The following is a 26,579-nucleotide window of genomic DNA, read 5'->3' as shown; positions in this document are numbered from 1 at the left end:
AGTACATAGGGTTTTCAACACATAATAATATAATTATTATGTTTAATCTTCAAATAATTAATCAACCCAATTACCCATCCCCATTATCTTCTTTACTCTTAAGGATCTACCCTAAGAATCAACTATTCCCTGTTCATTTATTCATAAGGATCATCCTAAGGAATTGGCACGAAGTCCATCGTTACCAAGGTTTATAGATTACAACTGGTGAACACGTAGTCCAAAACATCCGGTGAACAGTAAGTTCAAAAATATCTAGTGAGCACACTTAGCTCAAAAATACCTAGTGAACACACTTAGTTCAAAAATACCTAGTGATCACACTTAGTTCAAAAATATATAGTGAACATACTCAGTTCAAAAATACATAGCGAACACACTCAGTTCAAAAATACCTACTGAACACACTCAGTTCAAAAATATCTAGTGAACATACTCAGTTCAAAAATACATAGTGAACACACTCAATTCAAAAATGCCTAGTGAACACACTCAATTCAAAAATACCTAATGAGCACCTGGTTCAAAAACACCTTCAGGTTACGAGCCTGCTAGCGTTCCACTGGACTGTCTAGTATAGTCTGTGGTCATCATCTATAATCCACTAGATGACCGGATCACTGTCAACATTGATGTCTTTCATTGTGTTATCACACAAAAACTATTTCATCTACCCATGTTTCACCCAACACATTTTGCAGATATAAAATACATATACAGTTTAAATCATTTAAAACATGTATAAAAATCTTTCACCCAACATAGACAACAAGTATTCAGACAATATGCATACGTAGCACGTAATTTATATTAAAATACTTCATATCTATGTGTAAGATGAAAGGGACTATGCACTCACTTGGTAAGGTGGTGATTCCGAACTCAGACAACGCTTGGTTACTCCTAAAACAATTTCCTTCGACAAAACCTAGTATCAATACCGCTAGGGTTTAGTCTAACGTTAACCGCGACTAATTAATAGTCTAGCTATTATTACTATGATATAAGTGTTAAACAACACTCTTATATAACTCATAATAATAGCTCAAATAATTATTTTAAGGTCCTAATAATGTTACTATAATTAATTAGAATCTATATTAAAAATAGCGTAGGCGTAACTCACTTACATCGGGTTTTTATTAAAAAAAATTGGGCTTCGCTGGAGCAGTGTTTCCGCGCCTAAAGCTTTTCTTCTCGGAGCCGTCGGGAGCTCCGGGGCTTCCTTCTCGTGCTAGGGAGGTTCCTTATACTTGGGAGGGGTTTAAGGAGACTAGAGAGAAGTTAGAGAGAGAAAGAAAGGTTATGGTGTGAAGAAATTATGAAGGATTCATCCGTTATTTATAGGGATTTTATCGTAGAGTAACCCCTAAGCTTCGTCCGTATCTTTTGCGTACGAGCTCCGTTTTCTAAGTTCTTTATATAAAATCATTGGTATTTACGAGTACTACAACTTTCATTTAGACCTCATCGGCTAATTCTCATTTTATCTCCGATTTGCAAAACTATATCGAATTTATCGCGCTTGAAGAGCAGGGACTAAGTTTCGTCCATATCTTTCGCATACGAGCTCTATTATCGACGTTCTTTATATCCACATGTTGGTATTTACGAGTACTACAACTTTCATTAGATCTCGTCGGCTAATTCTCACTCTATATCAGATTTACAAAACTGTATCGAATTTGCCGCGCTCGAAGAGTATGGACTAAGCTTCGTCCATATCTTCGCATACGAGATCCGATTTCGACTGTATTTTTATCCTTTAACTCCTATTAACGATATCTTCATTTCTCTTTTAGATTATTTTGGCTAACAGTCGAAATATCTAAAATTCAAATTTCGGGTTGTGGACTTCTATGCTAAATCTTAGAAAAATCATAACTTTCTCATACGAAGTCAGATTTGGACGTTCTTTTTATGCACACTCTCGGTTTAACATATACTATGATTTTTGTTTAAATCGCTAAGGCTAAAAAGTATTTTATCGTAAATTTACTTTTTACGATTCCCGGTGTCGTGTCGGTTTAGCTGTAAAACTTCGACGGGTCATAACTTCTTTGTTATAACTCGTATTTCAGCGTTCTTTATATATACAGAACCCTTGTGACATATACTATAACTTGGTCAAGATTATTTATTACAAATAATCTTATATCAAAAATGTCATTTTTGACGTTCATTGTTTCTAAATTGACTAGCACGAATCTGCGGGCGTTACAAAAATCTTTTGCCTTTATGATTATATGACATAGATCTTGCTTTGGTAGCTTTATGACACCCTTCTTGTCCCAAAAAGTCCCAATATTGTGCATGTTATGTTTTGGACGTGTTAAGTTGTCCTTTCAGACCCTAGGAAGGGTTCTAAGTGATAAAAATGAGGTCACAATGGCTAGAAGTGTCTCATGCAAGTGGTAAAATGGTCTTAATGGATTAAGACCTTGCATTAAGGACTTTCTGGACGTTCAAAGTCTTAAAGTTTGAGACTTTATGGTTCTAAGACACATTTGGTCGATGGATCTGGAATTTAGGCTTAAGTGCTTAAGTCATTAAGCACTTATTAGGGTTTTGGACCCAGCGAGGGTACGCCTCGCATAGAGAGCAGTACGCCTCGCGTACGCGGTCAACGTCCTCGTTTTCCAGTCAATTCAAGGCTCACGTACTCCCCACGTAGCTTCAGGGTACGCCCAACGTACACCCTATGATCGGTTTTTGCGAGTTGGGCTTTAGATTGGGTCCACCTTTGGGTCAGTTTGACTTGGGCCCTTGTTGTACTTTCTGAATAGAAGTGTTTTGGGCCAATTTTGGAAGTGGATTTTAGGACGAGGCTTAATTAGAGAGTTGGGCGCAATTTGGAAAATTAGGCCAACTATGGGCCTTGTATATTCGGCTTTTGGATTAAGGATTTGGATTTGGGCCTTAGCCCAACTTAAGGAAAGGATAGAATGGACTATTACCCTATGTTTGGACCCTTGGTCAAGGTTGATATTCCTACTATTGACTTAGTATTCGTTATTTTGATAGTTCGGGATTTTCGGTGAGACAACTGTTTGGACCCATAGTATATTGGCATTCCAACCCGATGGTAGAGGATCTGGGGCATTCCAACCCGATGATTGATTGAGCCCATAGTATGATATTATTATATGTGTGTTATTGTTGTGCGGGTATTTTGGGGGAACTCACTAAACTTCGTGCTTACAGTTGTGGATTTTGTTTCAGGTACTTCGGATGATCGTGGGAAGGCGAAGGCTTGATCGTGCACCTCCCCATTTTTCATGTTGTGATTTCTGGGAAAACTCTTGTATTATATTATTTTGAAAACAATTTGTAAACAATGGATGGTTTTGAAATGTTTGAAAATTTTAAATTTTACATGAATTTTATGGATGTTACACATAAGGTGAAAATATCAGTTCGAAAAGTGAACATACACGATCCATAAGGAATCCAGTTTTCCACCATTACCTAATATATCCTCCTACATGTTCTCGGCCAAATAGTAGTCGGTTCGATGTAGAAGTGAAAACCATGCTCACCTTTCATGTTTTTTAAAATGTTATTGGCATGTCCATTCACATTACTGGTTGTTATATCAAACATTGCGATCTTATGAACCTCATGTTGGGTTTTGAGCAATCTAACACTTCCTAAGTGTGCATGCAACCCTAATTAACCTTGGATCTATGTTTGTCTAAATACATGCAAAATAATAATTTTCCAAGGTTTCTTCCTAACTAGCATAACATAAGGATTATGAATCATAAAACTACTAGTAGAAATACATACCTTTTGATGATGGTTGATTGTTTGGAGTTTGAGGGCCAAGCACCAATAGTGTGAATGCCTCAAATGGAATCACAAATCACCACAAACACTTGGAAAACTTTGAGAGAGTGTATACACACATAGAAAATCGGCCACACACACAAAACCACACTAGTGTTACTAGTCACCATTTCATGCAACATAAGCATGCTTATATAGTGTACATGATTAGGGTGAAACCCTAATAACCCATGACCTTTCCTTTTCCAAGGATCCATGGGTTAATAGCTCCATGGATCATCCATGGACTTCCACATAAGCCTAGCCCATTAACAAATGAGTGTTAGCCCACACCATATAAAACAATAGCCCACAATTTAATTAGTCTTCCTTTTAATCTCTAAATTAATTCATAATTAATTTAAGACTAACACTAATTAAATAATTTCATATTAATATATTATAACTTACAATATATTAATAAACGTATGTGTATAACTCTCATAAAATTATCCATAAATAGTTTGGATGAAATGCAACCCAAATGGACCATGCCGGGTCGGGTCAAGTATATACCAAATAAGTTATGGACTTAGACACCTTATCCAACAGACTCCCACTTGGATAAGTCTAATAACTATATTTGCGTATGTTACTTCAGGAACCAACCAGCAATCGTAGCTCTCGAAAACTCTGTTGAACTATGAAGCGCCATTTTAGATAAGTGATCATATAATCCTCTGTTCTCATGATATCAGCCGGACAAATACATGGAACAACGTCGTACTTATTGTCCAGCAGTTTGTTTCCCGATTTTCGATTTGTTTGACAAAGAACTTAATCGAACACATCAACTTAGTTCTGACCGGCCGGTACATAGGTCACAACAAAATCATCGAGGGGCCCAGATATCGCTTCTATTTCTAGAAGGAACAGATAAAATTTGACTCATATGCTTGTTCTACTACTTGTTGAATTGTACACAAAGGCACGTTTTATAACATCAAGTTACTGATGCGTTTACGTGCAATCAATGCACAACCAACTCATATCTCTAGGTTTGAAGATTTATATGATATTACCGTCTCACAATCACTCGAGATAAATTCCATGAAGTGATACAAGTGAGCGTGGGTTTATTCCAATACTCATAACTTATGAGCACTCATGAATGTTGTAGCAACCATTGCTATGACTAAACCCATTTAGCCATCTACAAACTCGATTCATGACAGTCTTGATTCATACCTACTTCCAACATATGAACGACTGTGGAGTGTTTAAATAACTTAGTCATTCGGAAAGAATAACCTAGCTATTTTGGAAGTCAAAACATGCAAAGTGAAACACAATAATAATCGAATCCAATATGGTCTCAGAACCCTTTTGAATATAAATAGAACCACCTTTTATTTATCACCATATTGATTACACATTATTCATTGTATAATGTTTCAAACAATCAACTTAAGACTTGAATAAAAACAACAGTCATCCCATGCTCCTAGCATGTACACTTTGTTTTTCTAAACAATAGTTATGCCATACTCCAAGTATGCACACTATGTTTGTCTATGATCCTTACATTGTGATGTAGATCAATTGAACATGATTCCAATGATACTCATTTCACAATCCCAAATCCTTATTGTAAATGTGAGAATCCCCGATTCCTATGATTTACCAAAAAATCTGTTAGATTTTAAACTTTTACGCAATGTTCCTCTTGTAATGATTATGCACAAAGTCACCAAAACCTTGTCACCAGTCATTACAGAGTATTCCAAAGAAGGTCAACTTCTATGGAACGGAAGTCTCATATTCAAAGTACATTGCTTTGAACATCCTTCTTGCATTAAGGTTTTCTAATCTTACATATATTGAATAACTTCCACCTATGGAGACATTTCCATAGTCCCATTTTGACTATCACTTCCGAACAAGAGTTACTGCTTTTCAGAACATGTCAATACGGTCCTTTCCGACAACTTACATCATAGCTCCAACTTTCCCTGAGCAACCAATCTTTGGCGAACCTTAGATTGTCCTCGACAATTGCTTAATCACTTAGTCATATCCAGTTCTAGACTTTTCCCTTCTCAATGCCTTAAGCATTTGGAAAATTTAGAAAAGATGAATATTATAGCACATGCAATCGATCCTATATCCGAAGCATATGGGACACGATTCATGATGTTTGACATAAAGACATGATACTAGACCAGTCTTTTGCTACAATATTTTTTATTTGCCATGTTTTCAAAATTTAACTATGAAGAGGGATGCCGTAATCATAATCGAATTTTGAAAACGCAATATATATAGAATTTCTTCAAGTTGAACCATTCCAACATGAAATTCATATATATATATATTCTTGACTAAAGATGATTAAAATCTCAATCTAAGCTTTTAGAATTGAAATGAAGTATAATTTCCTCTCCCTTAATTATCGCAAAACAACTTTTCAACCCCTTCAACTTCACGAATTGAAACTTTGTTTTCTATAATTAACATTGCTAACATGCAACACCAAACGTAATAATCATGCTCCCACTAACATGATGATTATCAGCATAACACTTATGCTCCCACTAGCTCTGACATATTTCCAGAAATCTGCTGGACTTCTGAAATTTAGATTCATACACCCTTTCTTAGATAGCTCACATGTGTGTCTAAACAATTTTCAGAACTATGAAAATGGATACCGTAATCATAGTCTTAATTTTTTGGACCGTTGCCATTTCTCACAAGTCCATGTTAGTGTGCCGGTGACCCACACGCGCTCCACTAACGACTTTTGAAAATGCAAATAACACAATTGCTATCTACTTAAAATCTACTTAGTGAAAGCGTTTCCTCACCATCATTCTCATGAATCGGAGAGAAACCTTATGACACTTAGATTTTACGGTGTATGAGTTCCTATCCATGTTAATTTGTCAAAACCATAATCACAAGATAAGGTTAGTGACAAATTCAGCCTTACATGGATTAAACTTGTTCAGTCTTAGTTTCTTGTCACCTTGGTAGCACAAGGCCCACCAATGCTTCCAAGTTGAACTCTGATAACTCACATGCAAATTCAACTTATTTGAAGTAGGTACAGAAATAAGAATTATGTCAACACGATAGGTTGCAAACCTTAAGTCGTGTGCTAGTGATAAATTACAGGTTTTACTCTTGATTAAATCATGAAACTCTTTCTTGATCTTTAAGGCTCCCACTGTCCCCTTGATATATAAGTTTCCCCAGTCAAGAACCATTCCTTGACAAAACAAATATTCAAGGGATAGTGCGGATTCTTATCAAGACTAACACTTCACACAATTGGTCTTAGTTGGTCTTTGTCTCATCCAAGACATCATAACTTACCAATCTCAAATGTACAAGAGTAGAAAACATTTTACTCTTACATTTGACTAGTGTTAATAAATCTTCCTTTATGTCACTCAAAGTTACAATCTTGGAATATGACTCTAAGAATTGTTTTGGAACGAAGTATGACTCATCTTCGATTTTAACCAATCCAACAATTCATGACCTCTCTTCTTAGCCATAACAATGCACTAAGACGTCCTTAGAGTATGAATTTGTGATATGGTTTCATAATCATTAAGATGATCATGAAATATGATACTAAAGTACTCTCCCATCCTTTCAGATTTGAGAAGCTTTTATCTTTCTGCCTAATTTGATTCTTCTCATTTGTTTTGTCATACATTGTAACCTTTCCAATGTTACAGAATTATACTTAACCTCATAAGTATAATCATATTTACTAATCTTTAGTAAATCATGACAACTCAATCTTTGTGGTGGACCTTGACCAGCGCACACCCAGAGTACCTAATTCCTTAGTCCTTCAATTGACTCACATATACATGTGATCAAAGAATTAGTCTTAATTTTCAAAGATGAAAATTCTCATTCATCATACAATACAACTTGTATGATTCCAAGTTTCTATCCAATTGAAACTTGGGTGATGAAAAACTTTCTTCATTTGGTAAATTCAGACACTACCACAAATGAAAGAATCAAATCCACTTTCCAATATTGCTATTACTGGAAACATATAAGCAACAGTTTTCCACAGATGCCATTGTAAGGATATTTTTAAAACAAATAAAATTAAAACCCTTTTTTTCTTTTATTTTAAAACTTTGCGGAAAAACTTATCCTTACAATCCACATGAAAATCTTTGTTGTTATCTATTCATAAGCAATATATTATAACTCTTAAGCAACAGCTCAAAATTCTGATTGCCGAACCATGCGATCGAAACCCACCTTTGCAATCAGAATCAACATATACTTACTTTAAGCTTCCTATCTTTTCTTTGATTCTTAAAAACATTAGCATGTGAGCCATGCACATTATGTAATAAGAATCTCCAAATAGGAACTTAATAGAGTTAGACAGTGGACTTTACCCGAAGTAGAGTCAAATCTCTTGACTTGATCAACCTTATGACCTTTCAAGTGAATAGGGCAGCTTCACAACCAATGCCCCTTCCTTTAGCAACAAAACACATGGACCCTTTGGTAATGGCACATGAGACTATCTTAGAATTTGCCTTTCTCTTTACTATTTGGTCAACCGAGTTGACTATAGCCGATCCCTTTCCATTGGGAAGAGAAATCCTTTTCTAGATATCCAATGCTACCATTGTCAATGTCCATGTAGACTTGGGAAGTTGTTCTTTTAATCAAATTTGCTTTACTGGTGTTCCAAATCATTGTTGATTCCACAACACCAATCAAAAAGATAACATCATTAAGGGTCATGTCATAGTCTACCTCATAGTAGTCCCAAAGAGACTCACTATGTTACTAAGAAAGTGATTGAACATCCAACTTTCACGAGACTTTGACACCCAACTCTCCCGGCTTGTCAATATGTGACTTTATCTTCAAGATGTGAGCACACATAGACTATGCTTGCCAATAGGGATTGAGTGACTTTAAACTTTTCAAGAACTTGTGGGTGAGGGAGAATAATCGGAGGAGGTGGAGGAAGTGAAGCATGATGTTGAGGGACACCATCTTCAAGAGATTTGGGAAGATCACAATTGTCTGAACCAGACATCTATAATGGGAGAAAATCAAGTTAGTTGATTCAAAGTCCTTAATATAACACCCAATATGAAATATTAAGGCTAGGACCCAACACAATATTTTATAATTTGGAAGAGGGATGCCGTAATCCAAGCTATAAAATATTTGAAGGTAGGCGAATGACGATTCACCAATTTCCACCATGAAAAACGAAATAATTTATTAGGTTTTAATTGGATTTGAAATTCCTAGATCTTTTGAGATTCATTGAACTTTTCAATGACATGTTTCAATCTCGAGTGTGCCCTCTCAAATTTTGTGACTGGGATGCCGAGGATCACAAAACAAGGTGTGAATAACCATACTAATTCACTTGGTACCCTTAATATTATCACCTAATCAATGTACCGGTTAACCACACACGCTCCATTGATCTATGACAAACATTAAGTCACCCTTCGTGATCCTTACTAGTCCAAGTTAGTGTGTCGATTAACCACACACGCTCCACCAACGACTTGGTAAGGTACAAAGTGTGAATTCCATGGGCTAGCACCAAATTCACATTTTTCCTAAAGTAACTAAGATTGGGAATTAAATAATAAAAAAAATATTTAGTTACTTTATAATAATCATTATACTTTTAATGAGAATTTAAAGTCATTGTCCTACCCGTTCGGCTAACGACCCTCCACCGATCAAGCAAGCGGTGGGTGAGAGTGGACACCCATTAAGCTGTCATTTTATAGGCAACAACCTTATACCCACCTTATAGACGGGCTTCGTGAATGAGGCCTACTAACGGTAAAACGACTTGTTCTTATACATATATATAATAATTAACCATTAATCTTATAATAGTATAAGGGTAGAATTTTAACTTTTAAAACTTCTAGGGTATGGAATTAAAGTTTGTGTGAGACTTTACAAATTCCAAAACTTGAGGGCAAGTTTTGAACAATTCATAAACTTTTGGATATTCATAACTTATGAGTTTTAATTAAGTGTTTAAAACTTTTAATGAAGAGTCTCTTGGAAATCCATAACTTGAGGACAAGTTATGAAGTCCATAAAAGCATTTATGGGAAAAACTCTTCAAGAAAATGTAACTTATGACTTCTTAAAAAAACATTTAAAAGAAAAACTTTTGGAATTCCATAACTTGAGGACAAATTATGAATTCCATTAAAACACATTAAGATCAAGAATTAACTAACAAACAATTTGCAAATAATTCCTATGATCTAACAAAACTCATATGAACATGAACATCCACATCAACAATTTCAAGAATCATATGAACACATATAAACTTGAAATTTTGATTATAACTTTGAAATTGGTCCACCATCATCATTACCACATCAAAAACAGGTTTTATGAGTCCAAAACAGTTTAAGGTAATGATTCTAGATCAATTCCAGCACCAAAACTCGAAGATATGCTGTCTGGGGGTCCAACTCGTCGAGTGCATGAACCAACTCGCCGAGTTGGATGAGTTTTGCCTTGGACTCGTCGAGTCCCTTCATGGACTCGGCGAGTCAGCTGTGCAGACAGCATAAAATCTTTGATTTTCAGCAATTTGCATCAAGTATTCAAGAAAACAAGCCTAGGCTTTGATACCACTGTTGGGTTTTGAGCAATCTAACACTTCCTAAGTGTGCATGCAACCCTAATTAACCTTGGATCTATGTTTGTCTAAATACATGCAAAATAATAATTTTCCAAGGTTTCTTCCTAACTAGCATAGCATAAGGATTATGAATCATAAAACTACTAGTAGAAATACATACCTTTTGATGATGGTTGATTGTTTGGAGTTTGAGGGCCAAGCACCAATAGTGTGAATGCCTCAAATGGAATCACAAATCACCACAAACACTTGGAAAACTTTGAGAGAGTGTATACACACATAGAAAATCGGCCACACACACAAAACCACACTAGTGTTACTAGTCACCATTTCATGCAACATAAGCATGCTTATATAGTGTACATGATTAGGATGAAACCCTAATAACCCATGACCTTTCCTTTTCCAAGGATCCATGGGTTAATAGCTTCATGGATCATCCATGGACTTCCACATAAGCCTAGCCCATTAACAAATGAGTGTTAGCCCACACCATATAAAACAATAGCCCACAATTTAATTAGTCTTCCTTTTAATCTCTAAATTAATTCATAATTAATTTAAGACTAACACTAATTAAATAATTTCATATTAATATATTATAAATTACAATATATTAATAAACATATGTGTATAACTCTCATAAAATTATCCATAAATAGTTTGGATGAAATGCAACCCAAATGGACCATACCGGGTCGGGTCAAGTATATACCAAATAAGTTATGGACTTAGACACCTTATCCAACACCTCATCGACTAGAAAACCCCTGCGACTTCTATAGTTTTCAATAAACATGTATAAGAAACAACATTGATCCTTTCATCTCATTATTATTAGGATGTATTTTGTTTAAACTATATGACATTGTTTTTTAATAAAGGGATGCCTAAGGCACACGATGTTAAGGGAAGTTATTCGTATAAATAAAATTCTCTATACATAATAATTTATGTTTTATAGGATTATACACTATAACATTTTAAATCATAAATTATTATATATGAAATTGTTACATACGAATCAGCTTCATCAATCATCCTTAGTTACACTAACACTCTCACACTAAAATTTCTTGATATATGGCTCACTCCACACGTTTCTACGCTCTATAATAAGGGTGTGTTTGGGAGTTCATTTGAAATTTCTTATTGACTTTTTGGAAAAACTAATTAATTCTGTTTTTTTGAAAAAAAAACATTTTTCTTTTGCCTAAAAAGATCTTTACCAAATAAATTTTTTAACTTATTTACTTTTTGAAAAACTCATAAGTTAACGAGTCATTTTAAAAAGTATTTTGTAAATACTCCCTAAAAAAATGAATCAACTTTTACACTAACACTCTCACATTAAAATTTCTAGATATATGGCTCACTCCACACATTTCTACGCATAAGGGTGTGTTTGAGAGTTCATTTGAAATTTCTTATTGACTTTTTGGAAAAACTAAGTATTTTTTTTTTTGAAAAAAAACATTTTCTATTGCCTAAAAAGATCTTTACCAAATAATTTTTTTAAACTTATTTACTTTTTGAAAAACTCATAAGTTAACGAGTCATTTAAAAAAGTACTTCATAAACACTCCCTAAAAAAATAAATCAACTTATATATATATATATATATATATATATATATATATATATATATATATAAAAGCTTAAGTTATTGTATTCAAACTAATTATTGTGTTATTGTATGCATAAATGTGGGCCAATCATTTTATTTATTTTAAGAAAATGATTAATACATATTATTGAATTAAATATAATTGAAAAATACCATCTAATTTAACTAGAAGGGTATTTTAGTCAATTAACATAGATTTAATAAAGGAAATTGGCATATTTTAAGGGATCATAAATTCTGTTAATTTTAAAAATCTGATTTTACAAATTATAAAGTTTTTAATTCGGACATTCTAACAGAATTTGTTTGAGTATGTTCAAAAATAACAATATTCTTAAACCATAAAATAATAAAAATATTCTTGAACATATTTCTTGACCATGACTTTAAAAATTTCTTGTAAAATAACAAAATTCTCGAACCATCAATTGAAGAATTAAAATAAAAAATACATTAATTCTTATAGACTACATGTAACAATTGCTAAAAATTACATTTATTGTTAAAAAATAAAACTAAAATTTTCAAATCGGGAAAAAAACATCAAAATCTAACAAAATACACTAATTCATTCTAAAAGAATAATGTTGGTAAGAAACACTTTCAATTCCATTGTCCGTTTTTCAAGTATAAACTTCTTCAAACAACAACTTATGTGAAAACAAATTCAATTGTAGTTTAGAATCCAATAACACATTAGCAAATGATAAATAAAAAACTATATTCCTTTGGAAAAATATGCGGACTTTCTAACTGCACCAAAACCAATAACCAAAAATTGTAGAACATGTATAATCAATGAGAAAATATCCATATTCCATTCCAGCAGAATTAAAATTTGTGTTTCCATTCCGATAGAATTTGAATTCGAGATTACATTCCGATAAAATTAGAATTGTATAAAATGCACAAACCGATTTAATGCGTCTAGAACATCAAAGGGGCAAGATTAAGTTCATCAATAAATGACCATACATCCTAGTCAAAGTTATCTATCACTCTTGGGACATACACAATTGATTTTGAAGTGCTTTAATATTCCATATGTAGAGTATACAACTTGCTAGTACTAAAAGTTTGAAACCACTATTTGAAGTAAGGACCATTTTTGTATTTCACTAAAAATATAATAATGACTATGATAATGATTACGATGAAGATGAAACAACAAGGTGCATAAGTACTTATCTCCTGTATCACCTAAACTTTAAAATGCAAAGGTTGTACAACACATTGTAAGCAGATAAAGATTCATTCAGAGCAATTGATTTTGAAGTGCTTATCTCCGACGAACTACATGAACTTTAACAAAAAAAATGTTAGTTCTAATTCGTATGTGTTTATCTCAATAAAAACGAAATAATAGATTGGAATGAAACAGAAATCAAAACTACAAAAAAAAAAAAAAAAAAAAAAAAAAAAAAAAACCTCCAACTAGGGTTAATTGGCCGTCAATAGCAACCGGTGATACTTGATGATTGATGAAACGAAGTCCAAATTCTAATTGAGAGAGTGAGATATCGGCAATTGGATTACAAAGTACAATAAAGGATGCATGAAGATGGCAATGGTGCTAACTCTATTGAAGGCGGCTATGCCACTAACTATGGTCTCCGGTAAGTCGATGGGATCGTCGGCAATGGAAGCCAGTTCCGACCTTGGGTGCGAAGAAGATTGGTGGAAGTGGTGAGACATTGTAAATCGAGGGGATGGTCGTCGGTGGAAGTTTTTTTTTATGGTGGAATTGAGTTTTTGATAGTGAACGGTCGTATATAAGAATGTGAAGAAATTAGGTCAAAGTCAAAATAACTAGCATAATTATAGGAAGTATTTGTGGAAGTTATTTATAAAATTACTTTATTATCTTTATTTAATTTTGATTGGCCAACATTTATGCATACAATAACACAATAATTATTTTAAATACCTGAGCCTAGCTCTCTCTCTCTCTCTCTCTCTCTCTCTCTCTCTCTCTCTATATATATATATATATATATATATATATATATATATATATATATATATATATAACAATAAAAACAACTTTTATTTTTAAATCGTTTTAATCTTTCTAATTTTTGTATAATCTTTTCCTTACAATTTTTTTTATGTTTTAATTAACTGTTTTACTTGTTTGTTTTCAAGCTTTCTTTAAAGTTCTATAACGTTTCAAATTTTTTACTTATGTTTTTTTATGTTCAACATATTATTTTGCATTTTTTTTATAACATTCCTAAGAAGAAACGAAACCGAAACGGATACATAAATCTTACCAGTTTAATTAACGGAAACTAAAAAAAAATCAATTTGAAATCCGAAAATCAGTACATTGTAACCATTAGGAATTTTGACAATTCGATTTTTTAAACATTTGGTTTTAAATTCGTCTATATAAGATGTGATTGTTTTTTTAAAACCAAACTTATTCCAATCAAAAAATAACTGTAAAAAATATTTTTTAAAAACTTGAAAATAAAGAAGAAAAATAATTGATTTATTAAATATATAATAAAAATACGATTTTAGTAATAAGATAAACTTAAATAATTTAAATTAATCGATTTAATATATAGAGTAAATTACACGAATCGTCCCTTGTGCAGGTGCCAAAATGCACGTTTAGTCTCTATTTTTAAAAATTAACTCGGATCGTCCCTCGTTTGGTTAAAAGTTGCACGTCTCATCCTTCGTTAGTTTAAATTAACACGCTTAATCCCTCGCGAGACATGAAATGACTACAATACCCTTTTCAATTTTATTTTTCATTTATTTTTAACATTTTTGATTAATTTTAATTACTAAAATATATTTTAATTAAAATTGTGGGTCCATCTACCTTTAAACCACCGGAAACCCCTTATCTTCCTCTCCACCAGTATGTTCTTCTCTGCTTAACTTAGATCATACTCAATACTACGATCATCTTCTCCGACCACCCTGATTTGCACCTTCTTTGGTTCCAGAAATTGCAAATAAAAAAAATCAAAATTTGAAACCTATAACCCAAATGATTCTAGAAATCTCAAAATCGTTTTAGAAATCAAACTCAAATGAAAATCAACATGAAATCCAAATAGTTCCAAAAATAAAAAATGGTGGTTGATCTTTTTGAAAACCTAAAATACACACACAGTGCTAGTCAATTAAAAATATGAAACTTGTAATCCTTTCACTGTGTGTTTCTAATCGGAGAACATAGAGAATTAGGGCAAACTCATTTTGGTTAAATTCTAAACCCAAAATCAATTTGCTCAGATCTAATAAGAAAAAACATAGCCACTCAATCAGAGTTTGAATCTAGGTTTACTGTGGTGGATTATTTCGAACGGAGAAAACATAAATCGAATCCCCTATCAGAAATCAAAACATAACCCCTTGCATCTGTCGGAAAATCAACTGATATCGGGGAAATCTTTCATCTGGAGCCTTGAAGAAGAAAATCGATGATAACTAAGATCTAAAACTCGATTTTCAGAAAGAAAGAGCAGGAGAGATGATTTCAGAAAATCGTTTTTTTGGTGATTGGGATTTTTTCTTCAGGGATTTCAGGTTTATAGTAGCAGATGGAGGTGGCTAGTGCTCGAGGTGGCTGGTTGTTGAAGGTGGCTACTGACCAGAGGTGCGCAGGTGGAGTGATTTATCCTTATCACATTTTCGTCCAAGTCTGTCAATTTTTTCTTCTTTCTGTCTAGGTTCGCCAACATGTTGGAGACGATAGTGAAAGAGCGACGTAATGGAGTCGGAGAAGTAGTGAGAGACGGAAGAGATGATCGATGTCGGAGCACGCCGGAGCAGAGAGAGCATCAAGAGATTCAGGTCCACCATTTTTCTTTCAAGAGGGTTGGGGAAGAAAGTAAACAAGGGAAACGGAAACGGAAGGGGGAGGTAAAGGGGAGTGGTGGGTTTGAGGTGTGTTTTTTTTTTCTTTTTCTATTTTGAATTTAAAAATAAATTAATTAATAAGAGAAAATTAGAAAATAAATTATTAAGGATAAAATAGTCTTTTTATGTCTTAAGGGATGAAGTCTGCAAGTTTTAAACAAACGAGGGACGGTCCGAGTTAATTTTTGAAAATAGGGACTGAACATGCATTTTGGCATCTGCACGAGGGACGATTCGTATAATTTACTCATATATATATATATATATATATATATATATATATATATATATATATATGAAAAAAAACATAACATGGATTATGACTGATATCACTAGTTCTTTATTTTTATTTTTATTTTTATTTTTTTAAGAACCCTTTTATGGAATTAAGTATAAAGGGTTTGACACCTTTAAAAAACATTTTGGCGGTTGAATCAAGGGTTGTTAAAATCCCGATTTAACCTACAAGTCAAACACGCCCTCGATCACACTGCAATCCCAAAAACGACCTCGATCACACTACAATCCCGATCTAACCTCATTAGTTTTGTTATATAGTCGAATCTAAAAACTCGTATATTCAAGTTAAAATCGAACATCGTAAGTCGCAAGAAGTTTTGTAAAACATCAACATTTCACAAATACATCTTGAATTAAGCAAAAACACACTCATAATAATCTCTTTGTGATCTTATGTCTTTAGTTGTACATAATCAAAATGATTTTTTTTTCTAATTAAGATGTTTTATTTTTAATTTTTACGATTTGTAGCAAAAAAAATTATGTTTCATGAATAAGACGTTAAAATTGATTCCATTATAGACGTCCTGCCATCAAATTTGAATATGAGTTTATTTTGGTATGATCTTTCAATTTTATCCGATCTTATAATCATGATCTTGCAAAACGAAAAACAACTTTAAATAAGATCTCATCTTGACAACGTTAGGTTGAGGCCTTCCCAATAAATAAAAAATAATAATAAATCAGAATAAAAAAATTTACAAAAACCTTAAATAACCATAATTAATAAAAAAAATGCGAAAAAATAAAAAATATGAAAAATGTAAAATGTATTAATATATTAGAGTATATTACAACTTTGGTGTTTGAATTTTTGTTTTTTTTGTTTTTTTATTTTTCATTACTTGAATCAAAATAAATAAAAACAATAAAAGAATAATAAATAACTAAATATATAAAACAAATTGAAAACAAAAGGTGAAACAAAGATAATGATAAATGCAAACATAAAGTTGCTAACGATATTAACTATCGAGCATTAAAGTAAAAATAAATAAATAAAAAAAATCAACCGTAACAACATAAAATTAAAAAAAAAAACATTAATGCTTCATTTCACAGTTAAGAAAAAAAAGGTTTCGATATGGTTTATCGAATTTATGTTTATTTATTTGAATCAAAATAAATAAAAACATTAAAAAACCATAAATAACTAAAATTATAAAATAAAAATAGATAACAAAATGTCAAAAAGATAAAAAAAAATTATCAAATTGTTATATATATATATATATATATATATATATATATATATATATATATATATATATATATAAAATTTCAAATTTACAAAATTACACAAATGATCTTTGAGGTTTGTAGTGTATTACAAAATTAGTACAAGAGCAAAATAGTCTTTTTCATTAAAATCTAAATAGCTGAAAATATAGATTTAAAGGATGACCTTTCATGTAATTTTACAAACCACAAGGACCAATCACGTGACTTTTTGCTAGGAAGTCTTCAAAATACAATATTCTAAAACCACAGGACAGATTGTGAAATTTTGTCGGAAAAAATTAGCATTTGAGGTCGAGACAAAACCCAAATTCAACGGCTACAATCTCGTTTTCTCTGCGCTCACCAGAATCATAAGACCGACGACAAGATCGGACGAAATTGAGACCCACATTTCTATTTTCGGTAACCATTTTTACAGAATCTGAAATATTCATCGTCAATCCATCCTCTTGGTCAATATAAGATCAGCGATTTTTTCAAATCGGCTTTTGATTCTTTCCAAATCAGGTAAGAATCCACAGAGTTGGAAAAAGGTTTCCTCATTCAGAAACACCCTCAAAATTTCACTATCCCCCATTGTTTCCCTAATCCTCTCTGTTTTCCTCGATTTTCACTGTTGAATCTATAATATTTACTCCAATCGTTTCAAGATTCAAAGCTCCAATTTCGAGCTATTGGAAAAGAGCCCTTTGATTTGAGGTTATCCATTGGGGTCTTTCTGTCGAAAGGGCATTAGGGTTTTGCTCTTTTGTGTTTCTGAATACAGAAATTGACAATCATCGTTTACCTAAACTTTTTTTTTTTTTTTTTTTTTTTTTTTTTTTTTTTTTTTTGTTTTTTTCATTCATTTTTTCTTGTATATATATTGTGTATTACGTATCGATCGTTTGGAGATCTGAAAATCATCGAACTCCATTTTGATTGTGTAAATATTATATGTTAAATATTATTGATTAAAATTATTAAAAAAAAAAGATAGAAAGAAGGTAGAAGCGGGTGAAATTCATACAATGTCAGTTGCTGACGTTGCTTTGAGTCCAATTCACAAAAGATCCGGCTCCGTTTGTTCCCGGAGCAGTGAATCCATCGTGATTTACTTGACAGTTGCAGGTTCTGTGATTCCGATGCGAATTATGGAATCCGATTCCATTGCCACAGTCAAACTAAGGATTCAAACATGTAAAGGGTTTATAGTGAAGAAACAGAAGCTAGTTTTTGGAGGGAGAGAATTATCAAGAAACAATTCTCTCCTGAAAGATTACGGTGTTTCTAGCGGTGATGTTCTTCATCTGATTCTTAGGGTTTCTGATCTTCTTGTGATAACGGTTGAAACTGCTGTTGGGAAAGCATTCGAGTTTGAGGTTGATAGATTTAGAAACGTGAAGTACTTGAAACAACTTGTGGAAGAAAAAGCTAAAGAAATTGGATTCATTAATGGCGAAGATCTGAAGATTCTTTGTAACGGTGAGAAGCTCGATGATCACAAGCTGATTGATGATATCTGTAAGAATCACGATGCTGTGATTCCTTTAGTTGTTCAAAAATCATCTTCACCCGAAAGAAATCACGAGAAAGACGAGCAGAAAACGAATCCCAAGAAACCACCAGATATTGATTCTCCATTACAACCAATTACCGTGAATCCCGATTCAAAATTATCCCCCGATATATCTAATATGATAGATTCAGCAACCGAAGGACTTCAGAAAGGGAAAAAACCGATCAGATCATCAGAAGGCACAGGAGGGACTTACTTTATGCAACATCCATCCGGGAACAGATACGTCGCTGTTTTCAAGCCGATAGATGAAGAACCAATGGCGATTAATAACCCTCAAGGGCTACCTGTGACCTCCAATGGTGAAGGGTTGAAAAGTGGCACGAAAGTTGGTGAAGGCGCTTTGCGGGAGGTGGCGGCATACATACTGGACCACCACCCGAGGAGGAGCGGTTTTGCCGGTGTACCTCCGACAGTGATGGCAAAGTGCTTAAACGGAGAATTTAATCATCCAGAGGGTTATGATGGTGGAGCGAAAAACATTAAGGTTGGATCTTTACAAATGTTTATGAAAAATTGTGGAAGTTGTGAGGATATGGGTCCTCGGGATTTTCCGGTGGAGGAGGTTCATAAGATTGCAGTGTTTGATATAAGAACCGCTAATGCCGATAGACATGCGGGAAACATTTTATTGAACCGTGAAGGTGACCGTGTTGTTCTTATCCCTATTGATCATGGCTACTGCTTACCCGAAAACGTAAGTATCAGTGTTTGGGTTTGAGATAGGACTGGACTGAACAGAACTAAGTGGCGTAGGTATAAAATGTGATAATCAATGCACATTACCTACCATGTTGATTGTGGGACCTACCTTTGTGGACATTGTGATTTAGGTGTTGTTTATACTTTTTTTCAGTTTGAAGATTGCACGTTTGATTGGCTCTATTGGCCACAAGCGCGGGAAGCGTTCTCAAATGAAACCCTAGACTACATAAAATCACTAGATGCGGAGCAAGATCTAGCCCTCTTGAGCTCAAATGGGTGGGACCTATCACGCGAGTGTGCACGCACCCTACGCATCTCCACCATGCTTCTGAAAGAAGGTGCAGCTAGAGGATTGTGTTCTTACGCGATAGGGCGTATTCTATGTAGAGAAACACTAAACAAGGAATCCGTAATTGAGAAAATTGTTCAGAAAGCTCACAAGATGACATTCCCTGGAACAAACGAAGCCGACTTCCTTAAAACCGTTTGGAACCTTCTGGATTTTGAGCTGAATAAGGTTTCAGAGATGTTTATGTGAGGTCTTAAGGGGTTTGTGTAGTTTGTATATGTATATTATTATGTACACGATGTAAAGGTGTGGATGACTAACTTTGTGTCCAAGAGTGATGACATTTTTAACAAGTATCAACTCTATCTAAATACAGAATTCTAAGGTTATATAAATAAACTTTTCGCTTTTAGATTAATTTAATATTTGTTACATTCAACAATGTTTTTGTAAAAGTTCCAACATGAGTCAATATTTCAAACCGACTAAAGGTTATTGTGTACCGGGCTATTCTTGATAAGTGAATGAGCAGAATTTTTTCGAGCTTATTCTTTTCTGTTTTGGCTAGAATAATCAACTTATTGAGATGGTTATTGGCTGAGTTATAGTGCCCTAAACTGGGGTATATTGCTATTTTTTCAGCATTTCAAGTTTGTGCAGTTTTTTTCGTCATATTTGGACAGCTATGACTCCTGCATACGAGCTTGGAATGAGCTGATTTTTTTTCATGCTTATTTTTCTGTATTTTGGCCATATTTTAGTCTCCGGAATCAACTAATTTGACTAACTATTTGCTGAGTTATAGTGCCCTATACAGGGGATTATATTGCTGTTTTTTTTTCAGTATTTTAAGTTTGCATAGTTTTTTTCGTCATCCTTGGAGAGCCATAACTTACTCATACGAACTCATTCTTTTTCATGCTTATTCTTCTCTGTATTGGCTACAATTTAGGCTAAAGAATCAACTTAATTGGATAAGTTTTGCTTGAGTTACAAAGCTTCAAACATACCTGGCTGGTGTTCTTAAAAAATCGGTACTTATGGGAAATGGTACTGCTACCAATACTAGCAATACTGATATTCCATATTCGGTACCTATAAGTTAGTTATTTCGTTTTTCGGTACTTTCGGTCTGGTACCGATCATTGACCATTAGGAGCAAAGTTATTAAATGATAATGACCTATAGTTTCTTTGTTTTGAAAATTGACCATATGATCTCTGGAGTGGGCCAGATTAGAGTATCAATATTGTTTCGGACTATGGATGAGACAATACATAAAGACATGTCAGATTGAGGTGCATTTCGGACTTAACATCGTTCATACCGAGATATCCATTTTGGATTATTGAAAATGAATTCATATAATCATATAATTAGATAATTAAAGTCTATATTTGTGTGGAGGATAGTGAGAGCGACAGTTTGAAATGGTTACGAAACTGCCGGTTTTTTGGTAGTTTTGAGACAAAAGAGTTATCTCCTAATTAGGGATGTCAACGGGGACAAACGGGACGGGGAGTGCATTCCCCGCCCCCGCCCCCGAAATTTCCCCGTATCCCCGCCCCCGCCCCCGAAATGTTCAGTCTTCCTACCCCCGCCCCCACCCCCGAATCCCCTTTCTTACCCCCGCCCCCACCCCCATTCCCCCGCCCCCGATTGATTTTGGGTTGCTTTTTTGGAGGCTAAAAGATGTTATTTAGGCTTAAATAAGCTATTTTTAAGTAACAAATAATTATTTATAGCATAATTTTACATGTTAAAAATATAGAAGTTATGATATTTTAAAATCATTATACTAACAACTTAAAAACAAGTTTTTTTAATGAATTTTGGAAGTTCAAAGTCATGTTATTGTTTATTATATTTATATAATTAATATATGTGCAATTTATTAACGGGGTCCTCATAGGGTTTCGGGACGGGATTGTCTATCCCCACCCCCGCCCCCGAAATTAAAACGGGGGTTAACCTTGCCCCCACCCCTGCCCCCGCCCCCGATTTTTATAAAAAAAATTCCCCCAAACGGGACGGGCCCCCCATGGGAACGGGGTCCCACGGGACTTTTTGACATCCGGGTCATTCTCGTTTTTCTATGGTACACCACAAGATCATAACATTCTTTCATTCTCTATTCTTGTTCTTGATGAACATTGAGTTTTATCCTAAATAAGGATTTCGAGAGTACCATTTAAATACTTTAATCTGAAAATGTAATTCACGATTCTTAGTTTTCTAAGTATTCTAAACATCCTGATTTTCTAACAATAAAGATAACATAATTCCTACAAAGTTTCCAATTTCAAGGCCTGCAACTCACATTGGAAACTTGTAACTACTCGCTTAAGAAAAAAAATTCCAACGTCCTCTAGTGGTGCAAACAGTGTAGAGACAAGAACTCCATAATCCTTGTACCCATATTTTGACATCGCGTGTGCAAACTGCTGTACATAATTCTCTACAATCACAGAGCATCAGCACTGACTTTTTTAGGATGCACTCCTAAGTAATCTGCATTAATTGTCTATAGAGTTCAACTTTTTCAGCCAGCCTCAAATTGGTTCCCAAATCGCTATTGGCATCCATCTCTTCCTAGGAATAAAATCGCATAAGACCTCAAATTTAAAATATTTTTAAGCTGGTCAAAATTTTAAATGAATATGATTACATACATACATGACAGAGTGCCAACACAAATCGACTTAAAAAAGAATAAAAGCGATATGAGCATATTGCTTTACATCATAATGTGTGATATTGAATTCTAAGTGAATTTAAAAAACAAAATCCAAAAACATGGTCAATCAAGATTATATAAACAAAAGGCAACATGTTTGACCTAAAAAATAGGTAAAAAAAACACCATTTTTAAGACGATAGATACTCAACTGTAGACTCTAGTCTCCAGCTTCTGATTACTTATCCACCATTGATGAATCCCATGAGCTTCCTTGAAATCAACAGCAGGAGTCAAATTAATGGTCAGATTCGCTGAAGGAAGAAGATGAAGTGGTTCATGAGACTCTTTCCCAATCGCATTCAAAAAAACACCAGAAATAGAATGCTGAGTTGCCAGCTTTTCAATCCCACCAGCTCCTATCTCCTCCATCTTTTTCCTATGTTCAAAATACCCAATATACTCTGAACAAATATGATCCCCTGGATTCACATACAAACACGGGACCCACCCCGCCAATGCAAGAAACGAATCTTCTGGCGTATTATTGTTTCTTTGTTGATTCGCATTCCTGATCTGTGCAGCAACAGCAAGTCCAGCTGTCAAGAAACTGCTAGCAATCCGAATCCCATGTTTCAGATTTTGATCTTTAATATTCTCAAGTGGGGCCGAAAAGAATGGTGGATTGAAAAGATACGAATCAAGCAAGATCCCGGATTTTGCCATTTTCTTTCCCGCAAGTAAAGCCATTGCAGATCCTAATGAATGACCGGTCAACCATATGTTTGACTTTGATGTTTGACCGGATACTAAGTTTTTGACTGCTTGCATGGCGATTTCAAACCTTGATGTTTGATGTAATCCGTTTTTAATGATGTGGATGTCGAGTTCTAAGTCTCGTGAAAAGGCATTGCCTTTTGTTAATGTGCCACGAAACGCGATGATGTAAGATGGGGTTGATTCTGAAATTGGATTTTTGAATTTGTAGATAGCACCGAAGATGCATGAGTCAGCATCGTCAATGAGTTGACTGTGTAAGTCAAAGTTGAAAAACTGCCACCATGGCGGTGCAAGTGGCGGCTGGCGGTTTTCCTGGCGGTCTCGTTCTATGATATATACGCCTTGAACTAAACATGCTGCAACAGATCTTCGGTGATCCGGATTAGTCCTGCATGACATGACATGACAGAACAGGTTATACTGTGTTTGAACCTAGACTAATGTGGGGCAAACTCGTAATTTTGTGTCCCACCAAAAAAGGTGGAAGGGGGACCAAAGCAATAATTAAGAAAAGAAAGGTAAAAAGTTACCAGTCAATGGTAGTGAGGTGTAAGGGACCTGAAAGCTCGAAAATTTCTCTTTCTGAAATAGCATCCAAGTTCTTTGTGGTGGAACCTTGGTTCTCAATTTTACTGAGTTAGAAACGAAGAAAACAATTAAGCATCTGTTGAATCAAATTAAATAATTACATAAAATGCATTTTCTCTGAAATCGAATTCAAAATCTGGGAATTAGTAATGAAGTCTCTGGTCCTCCGTACTTAAATGAAGAACAAAGCAGCAGCCTATAAAGGTATGCATCAAGGGTTGTAATGCATGATTCACTGGTGCATTCAAGCATCAATGAAAGAGGAAGACAACCATTAGTGAGTAGTTAGAAGATCAAGAGTGATTGGATCCAATCAACCAGGTACTAATTTACTTTCCCCAAATTGAAACCAATTTAGGACCATCTGAGTATTTTACAAATTTGTTTCATCAAGCACGCTTTGTTTAACTACAATCCTGGTGAATTGTGGATATAACCTAGATCAAACAATTAAAAATTCTATTCCGAAGTTGTAACGTCTGTGAAAACTGAGATCGTCTATAAATTTGTTCATTTCACATCAACTTCCGTTTGAAAACCCCAACATAGAACAAATAAATAAATAAATAAATAATAATTCATGTGATCTCATCAAAACCCAAGGACAATGCAGTAATTAGGTTTAAGGAAAATGGAAAAGGAATCGAATCGAGATTAAACGAAATAAAAATTACCGTCTTTCTATGTATAATAGATAAAGTCAAACAAAATGTACCTAAGACTCATGAGGAAGATCTGCGAGGAAGTTGCAAAAAAACCCCTGTGATTACTTTGATGAAATAAGATCCGTTTGAATCGATTTCAAATTTCAATATGCCAATCGATTTCCGAGCGATGAAAAAAGGATGATGGAGATAGACGTCGTTTTGAATCGGTTTGTATGGGTGTCGAGTGGCCAGTTACCTGTAACTTACTACCCGCAAAGAATGGCGTACTGGTTCATTACTACTCCATTTTTTAAATGACAATAATTAATATACATATATTTAATTTACATCGTTACGATAGTGACATTTACATCTTGTTCCCGAGTTTTTCGCAAAAAATCATTAAAGGAAAGGGAAGAAAAATTTTGACAGAAAGAAAGGGAGGTGAAGGAAGATATTAATTATTCCGTGTTCCCGAATTCGGAGGAAATGAAAGGAAATGAAAGGAAAATTTTAAGTTTTGTGTTCCCGAGTTAGGAGGAAAAAGAAAATAAAACTTGAAATTTTCCTTCCCCTCACTTTCTTCCCAAATCCGTCCAATTTGGAAGGAAAATATGACTCCAAAATCCTTCCCCTCCCCTCACTTTCCTTCCATTAATGAAACTCGGGAACACAGTTTTTCTTCGTCATCCCTCACTTTCCCTCCGTATCCTCCCATTTCTCTCCGTAAGTAGAACTCGGGAACAAGGCGTAGGTTAATTTCATAAAAGCTAATAAGTTTTATAATTTTTTGGTTAAAATCAATTACAATTAGGGGTGACAAATCTGGTCATCTTGTTATTTTTTTTGTCTGACATGACATGACACGACAAAGTTTAAGTAACATGAACATGACATGATGTCATATTTTTTTTAACTAAAACGAAAACGAACGATTAAAAAACGACAAAGACGGCACAACACGACAAAGATAAAATAATATAAAAAATAGTTTATTCAATTAATACTTAATCATATATATAGCACGATAAACACGAAAAACATGACATACAATTGCTAAATCGTGTCAATTTTGTTTCAAATTTTGAATATAAACATGACACGACACGACGTCATATTTTTTTTACACTTGACACGAACACGATATGAACACAAATTCGAATTTCAGTTTCGTCTCAATTTCGTTTCGTATCGTGTCATCAATTGCCACCCCTAATTACAACCTTCATTTTTTACGTTTTGCTCGATTAACCAGTTTACATTACAATAATTAATATCATGTTGTTTTTGACGGCGGAAAATAGACATTCGATTGTATTTGTGCGATGAAGATGGAGGTTTAATTATAGATTTAATTTATCCATAAACCATATGTATGGTGAAATTCTCGTAGCTCGTGATAAAAAAACATCATATCGGGACACATGTGATAAAAACATCATAATAGGGAACATGTGTTGCATTTAGAAGATCTTATTTTTCATGTTTTATATATCTAAATTACTTAGAGTATAATTATATCTGATGGAATTACGATTCTGATATAGGCAAGTAAAATATAAAACGGTTGTTTAAGATGATAACCCACCACACCATTACATTTACACCGCTTAAACTTGTATTACCCACATTTGGAACCCATTAATAATCTGGGACGGAATGTCTGCCATAAGGGGCCATAGCCATCCCACTTTCTCATTGGTGTGTGTTTATATATTGAAATAATGAAATTATTTCATAGAACTATACTTTTTTAAACACATAAAAGAATTAAACAAGATATAGGGGGGTGTTTGGCTTAGCTTTTCACAGCCAA

General features: G+C 34.0%; 2 protein-coding genes across 2 annotated transcripts; one reads left to right on the top strand and one right to left on the bottom strand.

The window, feature by feature from the left end:
• The first annotated feature begins 17,826 nt into the window (after positions 1–17,826).
• LOC145058021 (phosphatidylinositol 4-kinase gamma 2-like) lies at positions 17,827–20,489 on the top strand. Its single transcript, XM_079005939.1, has 2 exons — positions 17,827–19,774; positions 19,934–20,489. Exons 1-2 carry the CDS (start codon positions 18,530–18,532, stop codon positions 20,318–20,320), a joined length of 1,632 nt encoding a protein of 543 aa, XP_078862065.1. The 5' UTR covers positions 17,827–18,529; the 3' UTR covers positions 20,321–20,489.
• Positions 20,490–22,773: 2,284 nt separating this feature from the next.
• Positions 22,774–25,078, bottom strand: LOC145059426 (GDSL esterase/lipase At4g10955-like). Its single transcript, XM_079007280.1, has 3 exons — positions 24,832–25,078; positions 24,059–24,160; positions 22,774–23,916 (listed from the first exon to the last, which is right to left on the bottom strand). The coding sequence occupies exons 1-3, from the start codon at positions 24,840–24,842 to the stop codon at positions 22,956–22,958; spliced, it is 1,074 nt and encodes a 357-aa protein (XP_078863406.1). The 5' UTR covers positions 24,843–25,078; the 3' UTR covers positions 22,774–22,955.
• Positions 25,079–26,579: the final 1,501 nt, after the last annotated feature.

This window comes from Lactuca serriola, chromosome 6 (assembly GCF_051521515.1).
Source record: "Lactuca serriola cultivar US96UC23 chromosome 6, Lser_US96UC23_V15, whole genome shotgun sequence".
In the NCBI taxonomy this organism is placed as follows: Eukaryota; Viridiplantae; Streptophyta; class Magnoliopsida; order Asterales; family Asteraceae; genus Lactuca; species Lactuca serriola.
The sequence above is the reverse complement of the archived record's forward strand: the minus strand, read 5'-3'. Positions and strand labels throughout refer to the sequence as shown.

What these genes read in the sequence shown, in the direction of transcription:
- LOC145058021 (XM_079005939.1), top strand. Translation starts at nt 18,530, where the DNA reads ATGTCAGTTGCTGACGTTGCTTTGAGTCCAATTCACAAAAGATCCGGC. An exon ending in GCTACTGCTTACCCGAAAAC is followed by an intron (nt 19,775 to 19,933) that starts GTAAGTATCAGT and finishes ACTTTTTTTCAG; the next exon opens with TTTGAAGATTGCACGTTTGA.
- LOC145059426 (XM_079007280.1), bottom strand. An exon ending in CACCTCACTACCATTGACTG is followed by an intron (nt 23,917 to 24,058) that starts GTAACTTTTTAC and finishes CATGTCATGCAG; the next exon opens with GACTAATCCGGATCACCGAA.